Source organism: Neodiprion pinetum, chromosome 3 (assembly GCF_021155775.2).
Source record: "Neodiprion pinetum isolate iyNeoPine1 chromosome 3, iyNeoPine1.2, whole genome shotgun sequence".
NCBI lineage: Eukaryota > Metazoa > Arthropoda > Insecta > Hymenoptera > Diprionidae > Neodiprion > Neodiprion pinetum.
In genome coordinates this window covers 7,119,387-7,135,812 of record NC_060234.1, presented here as the reverse complement: position 1 = coordinate 7,135,812, position 16,426 = coordinate 7,119,387, and the positions used below count along the sequence as shown (strand labels likewise).

At 38.6% G+C, this 16,426-nt stretch overlaps 1 protein-coding gene across 1 annotated transcript in view; it reads left to right on the top strand.

Annotated features, from left to right (window-relative positions):
- LOC124215123 (ADAM metallopeptidase with thrombospondin type 1 motif B) overlaps positions 1-16,426 on the top strand; it is a 58,647-nt gene that overhangs the window by 26,525 nt on the left and 15,696 nt on the right. The window contains exon 3 of the mRNA XM_046618111.2: positions 722-1,056. Coding sequence (XP_046474067.1) covers positions 722-1,056 — 335 coding nt within the window. The remainder of the gene's footprint in view (positions 1-721; positions 1,057-16,426) is intronic.

Below are 16,426 nucleotides of genomic sequence, written 5' to 3'. Positions count from 1 at the left end.
TGTTTTTCCGAGAATTTGTATTTTTCGGTTTGTAGACACATGCACATAATTGCTATGCATCGTAAGTTTACTAAACATACGTTTTCACATTCCAAGTAAACAGTGGAACTTGCCGAAGGAATATATTTTATTTGACGTTCGAGTTATTCCGAGCAATATTTTTAGTATCCCACTACAATGCACAGCAAAAATCACCTTTATCTTACTTTTGTAAGCCGAAAATTTTTTTGAATAGGTTTTCACGGGATCAAAATGTCTGTTGCACATAAAATGGTACATCACGTCATGATTCTTAGATATTCGACTTGAAAAAGTACAAGAGCCGATAATTTTCACTATATCCATATCTCAAGAATGAAATGTCCGTCAGAACTCAACACAATCTTACAACAAAGTTTATGATTTTAACGTAAAAAGTCAATTCGTTGTATCTTTCGTTACATGTATGTTACATCTAAAAAGCCTAGCCACTCGTCGTTTTCCTAGAAGCCATTAAATTTGCGGTACCAAATTGGGCAAAAAACGAGACAATCATTCTATTACCATGGCATAATTTCTTCGAGAACATCCAAAGTCAAAACCGTTGAACCTGAACGAGACTCAAAGTCAGCTTTAAAGTGCGATCGAAGTCGAGCCGTCGATCCATCCCTTAGTGATCGAATGGGTTTGAAAATCAAGTGGTAAATTGATGCGGTATAAAAGGTGGGCGTTTTAATTCCAGGCATTTATACCCATGGCGAAGCCATTGACGACTTCGAAGTCGCGACACCGTACAAAGTGACCCCAAGTGGTGAACTCCTGTCTCACAACGTGACGCACCATCACGACGAGGATGGAGCTAAAGTTCACTACCGGATGATGGTTGCCGGGTCGGAGTATCACCTCGACCTGAAACCTTCCCGCGGATTCATCTCCCCTGGGCTGACTGTCGAGCGCCGGAAGAGGGACGTTCACGTTAGACGGCCCCCGAGAAATCATGGAAGCAAGTGTCACTATCGTGGCGTCATTCGAGGACACGAGAATTCTCACGTAGCAATTTCCGCCTGCGACGGACTGGTAAGTCTGGCCTTTTACTTTCCGCGCCGCGAGGCGTTGTTCTCTTTATTGTTTTTCATGGTCTTTTTGCCGGAATATTAACTCCGGTACACAGCTGCACTCCTCTTGCGGTTTCTCATTCCTGAAATTCGTGTCTTCCTCCCAAAAAACTGGACGAAGCGTTGTAACACGTGACGTAAATTTACTCACCGAAGGTCATGTAGGATGAGTCTGTGGTGAACCACAAAAATATCGTAAGGAATGGGCTGCAAATTTCCGGAGATCCCCGAGTCGTCGTACTTTTATATACTTAGTTTCGAGAACGAGATTTGCGGTTAAAGATTCTTCGAATATAAAAATCTGTATCCGTACGTGAAAACCTACCGTCTTATTGGAAGCTGTGAATCAGGTCTGTTACGCAATTATACACGTACAATGCACGTTAAACTCGTTGCGTCAACGCGTTGATAATTGAATGTTAAATACTGTTCACATTGTGCAATGCGTCGCGTTTGTAGAAAGCAATATAATGACATGTCTAGTGTCCGAAAATTTGAATTAAAATTGAATGAAATGGACTGAGCTGGTATCATCATATCGATATGTGCATTTGGTTTCACTATGTCTGTAACGAGTAGAGTACTAAACTAAAGTACATAGAAAAGTAGGATAAAATAACTTTCGAGGACGATTGCATTGTTGATCGAAATTTCGACGATCAGAGACACCTTTTACAATAACGCGAAGCAATGCCTCAAAGTATGAGCTCACGATAAATTGCGCTCTGCGATGAGCAGATTTCCTGGACCCGACACTATAAGATGACTCCGTGAATTTGGTTCCTCTTTGCAAAGATCTTCACCCCTATGTAGAATAGTTAGATCCAGTAAGTCAAAGTCCTTAAAATCACTTCGCTGATGCGTTGTCGATGTGTCTTTTCACTATACATGCAGAATGTGTCAGGAATAAAGTAACAACCACTCATTGTGTTGGCGTGGCTTTCGGCATCGAATCATCGCAACCCAACCAAGAACGGCACATCACCTAGATTAATTGGCTCGGTGAACAATCGGACTGCTTAGCTTCCAAGGCTGGCACTACGACTTTGTCCTTGAAGCGAATCGCCCTACCCGCTAATTACAGTGTATGATATAAATTGAGTTCGTTGATCTCACGGTTGGATTTTTTCCTAGGCCTGTAGTTAGCTGGGCGCATAATTGTGCAATAGACCATTTCAGATTGGAAAAGTATTTAGTTTCTGCTTCAAAATGGTCTGAGAGATTGTTTTTGCCAAAGTGAAATTCCTGCCAAGGTATTGGATTTTTGGATCAAGTCTAATAGGTACCTCATTCCAAGCGCATTTTTCCCTTTGAAGAGTAACGAGCAAAAAATATACTGATTTCCGTTTCTTCGTACAGTTTTCTGGAATAATTGTGTGATTACGGTTTATTAGTTGGACAGACTTAATCTCAATACGAGTAATAACATCAAGTATTAGTAAAACATAGTAACAGTTGTATTAACGTATTTGTCTTTGTGGACTTTATAAGGTATATTAGGCTTCGATGCTTCACTTTGAATAGAAAATACACAAACAACCCAAATTTTACAAGTACTGGATTTTTGGTTGCTCCGACTCAACAAAAACTGTCATCATTTTTGAAGATACTTGAATAATCTACACTTACTATATCAATGTCACACTCTACTGACAATGATTTTGCAAAATTACGCAAAGAAATTAAAGAATAAAGTATGTTTTTCGACATATGTTATTTGAATACGAGAAAGTCAGATGTCTGAGGCACTTCTTAGAATTGAGCAAAAAGTGATCATACACTTAACCCTTTCAGTTTTACATTTTTCAACTCAATATTCCAGCCCGAATTTCATTACCCGTGGGTTTTTGGCTTCGTTGATCACAAATCTATAAATGTCGGAATTTGATAATTTCCATATCCAAAATGGCGGATCCGATATGGTGAATATAAAGTCGAAAAAAACTATCAAAATTCGATGATTCCGACTAAAACTTGTTACTCCATATTTTCATAATCATACGAAGTAGCGAAGACCATTTGAAGTTGTAAATAAACTGTGATGAGGTTGGGTAATTTTTGAGGTGGGACGCTAGGCATCCCACTGTGACCGAAAGGATTAAGAACAATTTTTTTGTTTAACCGCAAAAACTAACGTTCAGACCTTGTCCCAGCAAAAAAGAAACTGTATCACCCTAATTTCGCGATTCGGGTGGTGAACGAGGATTCATTTTGCATGGACTGGGTCAGTGCGATCACGTCAGGACCTCACGCGGCGCCTTGTCTTATCGTACCTTGATCAAGGATGCGTCTGTTTAACGAGTCTATTAATTCTCAGAATGATTGCTACGCCGATAACCGACGTCGGTGGTCAGCAATCCAAGCGGCGAGTAGCAAGATGATGCGTCTTTTGCCCGACGAACGCGATTTCTGCCCGATGCTTCTTCTTCGAGCGGTCGCATGAACGCCGGATAAAATCGCTCCTCGGAATACGCGTTCACTCAACGCGAGGCATCTCTGATTCGTCGATTTGATAAACGTAATTACATAGAACTCGAACCAGTTCACAAATCATATCGTCCTCGGCTAAAAGCATCTGGGTACGTAAATTCTTATACCGGCTATTGAAATCAAACCGACTGGCTCGTTGTCATTTTCTTGGAAGTATTGAACTCGAGCTCTTCGTCATTAAATTTTTTTCCTCACATGCGATTGTTTTTGTGTTAGAAGATTGCTGATGCGGCTGTTTTGTTGCGACATTAGACACGTTGGTTCAAATTTATGGGTTTTTCAGAGTATGTGTAAGGAAATGTAATTCTGCAATGAATGAATAATGTTGACTTGCCTAAAACGCGATAGTTTTTATCATTTTTATGGTCACGATCAAATTTTTAACGGCTTATCTTTACATTGAACGAAAGTTGAAGACGATATTCTTTCAGCTGAGGCGATAATATTCATTAACCATTCTTGCGGGTGCGAGATTTATTACGACAAAGAAACCTCGCTCTTTGAAAATTTACCAGTCTGATTTGCAATGAAATGTTAACGAGGCATTACGTTATATGCGATGAATAACTGACGCACAACCATTGAGACGCGCTTCTATCTTTTCCGGTTTACAAGAGTATGATTCTAGGTTTGAAATCTTGATGGGTCTTATTTTCAGCCTGACAGTTATTGTCGATTCGTGTTTAGGTTTGATGTATCCAGAAATGGAATTGACAATTTATGAGTAGACTTCTAATTTTTCATTCGATGGGACAACTTTTTGATTTGATTCGAAGAAATTCGTTTTCATCACATTCAATCCAACATTTAAATCACAGTATCAAATGCATAAGATAAAATTGTATTTAAGAAAATCGAGACACCGGTAGTTTTTTATTTTCACACTTTTCTACGCTAACAAGTCGCAAAGTGTTTCCGATGTTTTCAGAAAATCGTGTATAGAGCGGTTCACAATGAAATGTCATATCTTGACGTATGACAGAATGAATTGTCGCTATGAATAAAAAAATTTTCGCTATAGTATCCGACATGTTTCGGAATTTTCTCGAAGCTATGAAGCTTCCAAATGTTAAAATTCAACAAGTATTTCGATTCTTTTATTTGACTCAGTTTAACTTCCACGACAAATTTCAATTCATTCAAAGTAGTTGATGGTTTTAGGGTCTATTAAATTACGATTATCTTGCACCTCGAAGTGTCTTTATCGAAAATTCACTCACCGAGAGAACCAACGCGTCATTAACCAAAACACTTACAGTATTATATTGTGCGAGCTGAATTATAAATACAAAAGTGCAAAATATCAAAGATCGATTGACCGAAAGAGACGAAATAAATTGCGTATCACTCGAGGCACGGCGAATGAAGATACAACTATTGCGTTCCAAGTGGGCTCGATGGTGATACATAAATTAAATGAGTCAAGGCTGACAAAGTGACGGGCAAAAATGGCTACCTGTAAACGGTGTCGAGTATTGGAAACAGGAATTATTCCTGTACTCGATTCGAAAAGGGATAAAGATCAGCGGAAAAATATCCTCAACGTATCAAATTCCCGGCATTATTACGGATCGTGGTTAGCGGGGAGTATTTTCCGTTTCACTGCATCAATATTTCATCTCATCAACGTCAATTCCTTCCCGAGAATTGAATCCTAGAGTCCAACTACGCTCAAAAATGCTAGCTTTTCGACCACACTGGCGAATAGTTGTCAAATATTATAACGAATTTGCACCGAGAGAAATTTTTACTTCCGCTTACTGCTCAGTCCTTAAATATTTTCATTTTTTACCACAATCGAAAAATATAGTACTAGGTACAAAATGAAAATTAGTTTTCTACCTGTTACCAGAAAGTCTAGTATCTGTTAGTATTCTTTCTCATTACGATCGTTGTTACTAGATTTTCTTGCAACTGTTGCGAAAATTTAACGCTTGTGCAGCAATAAATTGATGTTAAAGCCTTATTCAACTAAAAAAGTACAGTAAACCGAACAGACTGCTTTTGCGTTGCAACAACCAAAAAAAGGATCGACAATAGCGCAAAATGGTTACGCGTACCTCGTTTTTCGTAATTCCAACAATATTCAAACAGTTTTATTTACCGATACCTGTTTTACTGAATATTTCATAAAAACGGTGTCCAAACGAATCTCGACCACTCATAGTGTTCAGAATTTCTTAATCTCGTACTTCTATGCTTGATTAAAATATGCATTACCTGTTCGAACATGAAGTTTTCTAACTTTTTGTGATTTCGAAAAACTAATACGGATGCATCAAAATTGAACTTTGTGGTGAAAAAGAGTCTGCAATTTTCCCTTGACGCGCATGCGTACATTTTTCATGTCAATTCGCATATTTGACGCACACAATCTTGAAACCATGATACACTGTCGGTTTGAGAAAATCGCTCTAAGGTCCCTGCGATGGCAAGTGGAGGAACAGGTTTTCACCGCGGCAAGTCGAGAGTCGAGACGGATAGGAATATGTGCGCGTATATGTGAATAGATATAGTATACAGTTAGCATATAATTACGGATAATTATTAATCAGCACAGGCCACACGCCGGTCCAATTAACGTAGGCAGAAACGTCACTCGTAAGATCTGCAACTTTAAGCGTTGCGTATATTATATGCGAATACTGGCGCGCATGCAGCGCGAGTTAATCAATTAGACGCGTTATGGGGGAAAAGTTGTAATAACGTGCGTATTAACAAGAAAAATGGATCGGCACGTGAGGATTCCGTGAATCAGAGGCTTTATATTCGCATATTTTGTTACATTTGCGTTGCATTTTTCACGAATTCCACCTCGTGGTCCGTGACGTCGATGACGATTTCGTGAAGTGCACGTTCGGAAAGAGGATAATTACGATACATCTCGCGAAATAGCGAAGGTTAACGTGTTTATAAACTTTGGGTTTCAGAGGGCGAAATGAGCCGCGTCTCGTCAATTTGTCATGTGATTCAAACGAACCGAACTGTTATGGCTTACTCGTGATCGTGTCAGACTTTTTTTTTTTTGAATAAATTTATGAGATGGTGATAGAGAATGGAACAACGAAATTAGCCATATATGAGTCACGTTGAAACGTTTCTTCTTCGTAGAGTTAAATTCGCCACCTACGCTCTTAGAAATGAAGCATTATATGAATTTAAAATCTTTCGCGTGTCAGATAATTCTTGTGTTGAAATGGCTCCTTAGTTCATATTACAGTTACGTATTATATGATTATTTAGAACGTGTCAAAAAATTTCTACAAATAATTTTAATGTGTATATATTTTGTTATTTTCTTGATAACCCACAAATTATAATTTATTGCAGGTACTGTTAAGTTTTTAACTACACATTCGATTTGTCGTAATAATATGGTTGAAAAAAAAAAAAAAAAATTGAAACGTGGAACTGAGAGTATTATTCATACCTCAATCGTGTTCTGGGAAATTATAAAAAGATGTGAATATTGAGCGAATATTTTACATCCGTCTGAAAAAGACACAGGTAATTGAAAAAATGCATCATATAAAACAATTCTGCAAATTTGAACAAAATTGAGAAAATTACGTAAATGTCTATCATAGTGTCGGCAGGTGAATTGGAATAAAAAAATTAGTTTGGAATTTTTGTTAGGAAAAAATGAGACAAAATGATCATGCTGCCAAGCTGCACGTTCTCAAGTTAACGATCGTTGGAAGATAAACGTAAAAAATAAACAAAAATAATTTGTATCGGTCGACTGTTGCAAAGTGATAATTTTTCGAAATGCAAATTGTCTAATTGTTACCCATTCGCTCGTAAATATCACTCGCAGTCCGTGATTCCCGTCTAATCGTTACCGATAAAATTAATTTATAGACTGGCAGGACATGCGCGAACGATTGTGACGTGATTAGCGAGCGATTCTAGTCTGTCGATAACGGCGCGGTATTCAAACGCCGGATTTTAGCGCAAAAAGAGGGAGTCGCGATTAAAATCCACCGTCCTGTAGCTTGAGAGTGGCGAGTTAGTAGCATGGAATAATGCACCGCCCACATGGGAAGTACCGGCGACGAAAATTCTAATTCTCGTATAAATCACTTGCTCAGCAGGAAACACTTATCGTCATCTGCATCGTGACTTGTAAGTATTTCGGTCCAGAGGCCAAAATCTTTTTATCGATCCTCTGTGAAATGTATGCCTGAAAGGAGCTTTATCTAATTGTAAGTCATACTTTCATACATCAAGAAAAACGATCCTTAGCTTCAAGTTTTCGATTCACTAAAATCTTTCGAAAAAAATATTTATTAAATATTTATTATAAATACACGTTTAACCTCAAGTTGTCGACGAATATATCTTTTTTCCCTCTTGGTGTTTACGTTTGTTTCAATACCTTCTTACGGTTAAACGGTACATTGATTTTCCGGTTTGGAGTAGAAGCACTGACAAATAACAGTAAAAAAGATACAAAAACATCGATAAGTCATTATGAACAAGCTATTATATTACAGTTTCATTTTTCGTTAATACATTTCTTTTTGTTACGTTGCCAATCGAATTTTTTGTAACAGCAAAGGCGGGATAATAGATATAGTATATCAATAAAGAGAAGGGTGAAAAGGTGAGTTGAAAAAAACAATAAAAGAAAACGTTCTGACCAATTATGAATAGATTGGAACGTACATTTTTCATACAATAAACTTTATTTTGTTGGAAAACTTGATAACTTTTTATTCGAATCGAAAAATGACAGCGGCACATTTCGACCTTTCATTTCTCAAAAAAAACAAAACCGAAAGCAAACAAACGATCAAGGGTGGTGAAATTCATTGAACTCCAGGTGGTATTTAAAGATCAAAATTCCTGTGTCCTTGAAAAATACGTCTTCATAATGCGTTGGTAAAATTTGTCACGTAGATAGGGCGTAATACAGTTTACGTGAGACAACGGTGCGGAGATATAATAATAGCAATAGCAACAATAATAAGGGGATGAGAACCCGGCGTAAATAGCGTAGCGTTATCCTGAATCAGGTTGAATTAATTGAACGAGGTAGTGTGCGAAACACAATCGTGGTACACGAGGAGGTAAATCGCTTTCTGGAATCTTCTTCCGCGTTTACGATAGATATCTTGGGTTCCCCCGGGAGCTGGCTGGGTATCGCGTACAGATACGCAACACTGCAGGAGAGAGTCGAGCTGTTCACCAGATAGTGCGCCACCTCTCGCCTCGGTGAGTTATCGCCTAGTAAAGCTTATTAGTTCACCCTGACACAAGCGTAATACAGTGACGTTAGGCAGAGTGCAGACTCCTGTTCGCTCAATGAAACGCATTCCTCAAATATAACAGATGTTCGCGAAGTTACAAAACTTACCGACCGAGCATCGCGAGAAGTGTTACCAATCGTGGTCACTGTACAGTTTTAACCGGTTCACGTTTGTCACGACAACTGAATAACGTAATTCTGGAAATTTTCCGGTAAATCTCTCGTACAGATTCTATGACAGATTTGCAAAGTTAAAAAACTTACCGACTGAGCATCGAAAGAAATTTCAAATTGTACTCGCCGTATAGTATTTACCGGTTTCTAGTTTTTTACCACAGTCAAAAAATGCAGTTCTGAACTCGTTCAGGAACAGTACCAGAAAATCTAGTACAGGTTGTATGACAGGTTCGGAAAGTTGCAAAACTTACCGACCGAGCATCGAGGGGGATTCCCAGTTGTGGTCACCGTACAGTCTTTACCGGTTTTCATTTTTACCGCAACCGAAAAATACAGTTCTGAAAAGGTTCAGCAGCAGTTCCAGAAAATCGAGTGCATACTCGTTATCACTTTTCTTCATTACAGTCACTTAGTGGTATCCAGTTATTAACTCCGGCTGCCTACTGTGGAATATGTTCACAATCTTGCGACGATGTTCCATTCCGAACTTTTGATTGCTCGTAGAATATTTTACTTTACGGAGATACGAAAGTGAAGCGAACTCAGCCGAATACACTGCATGACAATCATTAATAATACAGGGAAGAAGTTTTGTCTTGATTTGCAGATTTTTTTCCATATTTCTTCCGCACTTCACGTTTTGAATAGAAAACCTGAAAATGATGAGGAACATTAATATGGACCATGAAATAAAATATCCAATTAAAACTTGTAACGACGCTCGACAAAACTTCCTGACTGCAGTTTTCGTGCAATGCATAAATGAGTGTCTCCAATTTCTAAACCTCAACATACCGTAATTATTCTGAAACGATTGTTGAGTGAAAGTTCAAAATACCCTCAACAGTAACCAATGTAAAAATTGAGATCCCGCGGGCATGCTTGTTTTCGAATTTGTTTAAGAAAGAATTTCCTCTGTCTGAAACACATTGTACACAATTCGAATAAAATAATATGCACTTATCACAATCCATCGGTTGTTTGCGAAACGTTAAAATGGAGAAGAAAACGAAAAACATTTGACAGCGAGGACACTGTGTCGTAAAACGTTTGTATCCGGTGTATATCCCAGAGTCGAAATTAATAAGCCGAAACAAAACAAAGTAAAATGAAACAACAAAATATGAGAAAAGAAGAAAAAATCTCCGCATTGGGGGTTGATATTATTATTATTATTATTATTTTTTATACACAGGCGCATGAAAATGTATTGTTATAATGTATCACGGATAAAAAGAAAAACAAAAGGAGATAATTCTTGGGAAGATGATCTGCTGCACGCAGATTTTATTTACGATCACCCTGGAGGGGTAGTCGTGACCTATTTTTCCATGGATATAAACGCCTCCTAACCCCTCCCGTAATGCGTCACTTCACGTATAAATTTTAAACCTAAGTTTCATACATTACTCCGATAATATTTCACGGGTCCAGAGCGTTCGTTGCATGTTGTAGTCAGTCTTTATCGACTGAGTAAAATATCATTTAATTGGGCTATTTTCATAGACCATGCATGATTGAACCAAAATGGTCGCATTCGGCACAATTTTAAAGCTATGTCCGACAGAAATACAATCAACACGTGACTGTTTCAGGCAAAAGTAAGACCAGATAATGTACCCCTGTAAGAAAATTAATACGAGTAATAAATATGAGAATACATTTTCAAAAAGTTTTTCAACATTATTGTATTGCTTTACAATAGTCCATTTGCTCTGATAAATGCACGCAATAAGTGATATTTTGCTCGGTCAGTAAAAGCTGACTATGTAAGCATACTCCTAAGAGGATGGCCGCTTTACTCCCTGGGTAAAGAAGGACTATAGAAATCTCTTAAAATGTGTTATAGTTGAACGGAAAAAGTCGTATCTCGTTCAATTTATATGCGATGTCAACCATAAATATGAAAAAAAAAAACGTTTAATTTCACGTAATAATAACGCCATCGAATGCAACCATGTAATTGGCTTACGACTAATAGTAGAAATAAACGTCTAGCGTTATTCTCGCACGAAAAAAGACTTCTTCCATATTCTTGCTCAGCATTGTGAAGTAGAATGGCGTAATTTGTAACATTTTCACACGAGTGAAATAGTCAGAATGAGTAACGTTTCACTCGGTCGGTAAGGGCGGATTATCGCATCCTCTTAAGGTGCGGAGCTTATTTGTCTAGTACGTTATAAAACCACCTGAAAATTCTAACGTACCCCAACGCCTGGAGGTTCGGCACTTATATCTTAGACGCATCATGCATACCGCCGCCCGCGCCGGATACAGTGCGGTTATTTCAAGATTTATGGGATACCGGCGCGGATGCGGGCGTCTTGATATATTTTATGGATAATTATTTCTTGAACGGCACTTTTGACGCCGGTTTATTTATCGCCTTTAAACGCCGCTGCGTTGTGCGAGCTACAAGCTCATATCGGACCCCGATGAGGCACCGTTTCACTCACGATTTATACCGTTCTTGAATCAGTATTCAATACAGAATTGTTTGGAACGAAGGGTGGGAGTGGAATTAAAAAAGATCATGCAACGCGGGGAATGATGACTCGAATAATAATGTATCAAAAATAATCGAATGAGTATAGTAAAATCAAATTTCCGACAATCGGGTGATCAAAATTTCAGATTTTATTTTTTTCGCTGAGAAATGTCAAGACTGATACGCAGAATTGCCAAAATCAAAACTATATTATTTTTGTCACCTAAAATTTCAACTGATTCAAGTGAAAATGAATAAAAATTGAGAACTGTACTTGCTCGAATGTTCAATCGAGAAATTAAAAATGCGATAATTCCAAATATCAAACTCAAAATAAACAAACCCAATATTGCAAAATTCTTAAAATTCCCTATTTTTATTTGACTGCAGGGTTGCACTTTCTGCAACATCGATTATTTGTTGAGCTCTTGTTGCTGCAGCACTTCCAATGTTTGCATATTTTGAACTATTTACAAATTGGTTAATTATCTGTACATTTCGCGAGTAAAAATTATTTCTCTTTTTGAAATCGTGGATTTGAGTGATACTAGATTTTCCAAAGCCTAGACGAGATTTTGATCACGTAGAAAAATCTATATAGGTCCAATGCCAGCCCAGTCATCTTTGAAACGAGTCTGAACAATTGCCAAAGAAAACTAATTATGATAGTCCAAAAGCAAATGGTGTTAAACGATATTCCGATAATCGTATCTATTTTAGCAAAACGGCTGTCAACTGCCGAGAGAGGTTTATAATAGTGAAACGGTCTCCGGTTGTGCGGACATTATCTGCAAATAGTGGCTCGCCAAGTGGCCGCTGTTGGTTGCATGAAGCGCGGATCGAACATTGATATGTAAATTGATACAGCAATATAATTGATAGCGTCCTCAATTCCAGGGGAATCGAGTTCTATCAGTTACATCTCGACTCGAGAGTGCGTCAAGAGATCCTTCAACGACATTTTAATCGAATTAATATGTCCAGTACGTGGAGAGCTGCCGCATTATCCTTGATCATGCAGTTTATACCGGAACCCTCGACGCCATTAAAACGTAACGCGGAACGCGCATTAGCATTATTGATGTTACAAACAATTTATTATGCGCGTGTTAATCGTACTGCGGTGCGAATCCTCTGCAACTCCGGGACAGGATGTCGGTAATTATTGACTTGCGGTGAGTTTACTTCTTCCTTTAATAAGGCTCGATTTTACGTCGTCAGGTGAAGCAAGTCGTACAAAAAAATCTACCATCTCCTCTGCGTAGATTCGCTGATATCTCGTTGGAAATCTAAATCCCGGCCGGGTTCGTCTGACCAAAATTGCCACGAATCTACCCTCTGGCCGTCAGGCTATTAATACACTGTCTCGGTCTCTAGTTTTTGGCCTTCCCTATTAACCCAACCAATTAACCCCCGCTGATTCCAGCCTTTGATAACTTCCCTTCGTGAATGATAATCCCCGATGGTTGTTGCCTTTATACGATACTGCTCTATCCTCGAAACAGTTCGTCGAACCCGTAGCAAGGTATTTGCAGCATTGCTAAGTGATTCCCAACCTTCTAAGATCAGTCGATTTTGCGTTTTACGTGTTCACTTGTTAACGCTTGAATGAGTTTATGGAAAAAGAGCACTCAGTTGCAATTAATGATTTTGTCACACGGCTGCAAAGTGGATATTTATTACGCACGGATGTATTATGTCAGGTTATTATAACGTTGAAGAACAAATTGCTGCGATTTAACAATTTTTACTAATTAATTGGTTGGATAAATTGAAAGAATTTTCTTGAATGAATTCTGCAACCAAACGGAATGTAATAATAGCAGTAGCTTCCACGTGACGCGAGGGATGAAATATCGTATCGTTGAAGAGATGAAAGAGAAACAAAAGAGAATTAAAAAATACAATGCGAAAATCGTTGATTCTAATTAAAAATCAAGCGAAGTAATGCGATTATTAAATTTCTTTCGCTACTCGAAGTTATGAGAAAAACTGAGAAAATCGTCTCTGAAATAGACGATAAAGGTTTCATTGGGTTCGAAGAATATAAAACGAATCACAAAAAAATGGAAGAAGACAATCCAATATTCAAACTACAAACGATATTCGGAATTATTTTTATAGTTTGTTGATTTCGGTCTAATTTTTTACAAAATCCTTCGAAAGCCTTTGCAAACCTTAGAACTGAGTTAAATTTTATTCCCGAAATACAGAGACTGATGTAAAATTTCTGCCATGAAGCTAGAAAAACAAAAATTGACGTTCGAACATATTTGGGAGTAAAAAAAAAATTGCGAAAAAATGCATACGTAATAAATTTGGAAAGGAAGCCTCTTGTCGTGGGATATTCATTACCGCCAATTATTCCAATTACCTAGCATGCTCGGTGATTAAAGTGAATATTCTACGTAACCGATATAAGCGCGCGCGGTATAATAACGAAATTGATCATGTTCGCAATTAACTTTTCAATTAAATCTCTGCCAGGCCTACCGTGACGGCTTGATTGGCTTTTACCAGGTGCAAAGGCCCCGTACAGCTCCCCGATGAGTTTTTTCTCTTCTCCGGATCTCTCTACTTTCTTTTAATCGCAACAGGAATAAAAATAAAAAAAAAAAAAACTTCAAAAATTCGCAGGATCCCCTCAATATTTCATCCCTGCGACTCTATATCGGGGTGGAGACAGACCGGAAAAACCGGGAATAGTCGGGTAATTTTGCGTATCGAAATAAATCAGGAAAAAGTTAGGGATGGAATTTATGATGGACCATCGCGAAAAACTTACTTTTTTTATAAGTTGTTTTCAATCTTCAGCTATTCGTCGTAAATTCAGCCAAGCTAACCTTCGGAAATAAAATTTTTGAATTTCTAAATATTCTTGTGAAACGAAGCAATACTATGTGTCTTTGAATCCAAATTTGTGCGTAGAAATTGCACGATTTCTGGAGCTTTTGGTCGTAAAAGTCACCCAATATTACCTAAATTTAGTGGAAATCTAGGAGGTATTTACTCGCAAGCCGGGTGACAAGCGACTGAAATGATTTCAACTGATTTCATTCGATTTTAAAGTGACTGCTATCCAAAGTGGTTTGCGATTCCAAAAGGTCAATATTCCTTTGGTGGAAATAGATCAGAAAATTTTGAATTATTTCCAGGGGGAGAAGTGAGGGAATTTTATTTGAGAAAAATTGTCGCCACCTTGTCTATGTACCCCCATGTACATCTTCTCCACGGTTAACGGGGAATCGATGCGCCATATTTAAAGTCCGCGTAATTTTCTCCCCTTCGGAGTGTAAGCTCGCCCTTTTTCGCGTAATAATTCACCCACCTCTGCAGCTCGAGGCACACTGCAGTGCACTTGAACATGTGCGCGGTGCAATGTGAGCGTAATCACGTTAGGCGTTAACCCACATGCCAACATGGGCGTGAACCTGGTGCAGCTAAAACCGCCCATCCCACACCTCATAAACCGAGCAACAAGGATTTGCTATAATAATTCATACAGCGGATGCCAGTAAGAATAATTACTCAACTTTATCGGTAAGAACGAATGATGGAGTTCTCACCGCAAGCCTGACGAAACCAGACTTCTCTGGATCCTCGGATCTCTTATGGCGGAGTTACAACGTTTCCGATCTGTTCATTCGGAATATGTTATGCACGATGCATGAATATATGTATGTACCTACCTGTGTCATGTAGGTGGCCAATCGACGCGATACGCTCGGTCCGCCAAGGATATGCCAACATGATGCATGGACACTGGGTGTAATGGAGCGTAATGCTTCTTGCGTGGAACGTGTAAGAAAAATAAATAAATAAATAAATAAATAAATAAATTAGGTAAAAATCAAACGACTACGTTGAAAAAATACGCGATGAAATATACAAACGAAACACCGTCACGCGTGCAGGATGCAGGCTCTGTAACGTTTCTCATTTCGATCTGCAACACTTGCTTATTAATACCCGCGGTGGCGTTGGAATTGAAATTGTCAAAGTATCCAGCAGTGAATATCCAGTTATACCAAGATCCGTTGGTCGCTTCATAATTCACGTGGAAAGACGATTGGACATTTCAATTTATCAAATTGTAAATAAAAAAAAGTTAGATGTACTCCATGATGGTTTTTTTGCTTCCCAAATGTAAATCTCAGCAATTACATTTGATAGGAAGGTTTACGTAAATTTTTTAAACGTTGCGTTAGGTTTCGAATTTTTTTTTTTTTTTTTGTTCAAAGGGTGAGCATCGCTACTATTTCTAGTTGACATTACTGTACGGTCTTTAATTATTCTCATTTTTCACCATAACCTAAATATATGTAATTCCTGGTCCAAGGTGAAAATGAATTTTGCAGTTATAATCAAAAAATCTCTTGTCTACATTGTTGTTCTTCTCCATTACGATCACCGCTATCATGTTTCTTTGCAACTACCGCGCTAATCTGATGTTGAGTTCATATTGAACTGAAAAATGTAAAGAACAGATTTTTCAACTACGATGACGAATGCAATTTTTTTAGTGCAACGGGAATCCCGAGTGACGAAGTCGATCATCAATCTCGTGAAAATATATCTCATCCGATCGGCGGAGCGGAAATCGTGAAATCGATCCAGACGATTGGATCAACGTCGAGTGATCGACGCGGGCGAAAATATCGATCCGCAGCGATCGGACCGTCTTACGCAGCAAGAAAATCTCTCCTTATAGAGGCGATCAAAGGGCGTCACGTCTGCGGTGAGCCAAAAGAAAGAAGCGGAACTTGGGGCCCAAGCCGTGCTGAGTCAGGCCCCTTTTTATCCGTGGCCGCGGGCCCTCTTTCTCCTTTTCTCGTCCCGTCCGCCACCCGCAATCGTTTCTCGACGCTTTGTAACGCTGGCGCCGAGAGACTTTTCACGGTTGACGCTAAGACGGTCAAGGCGGCG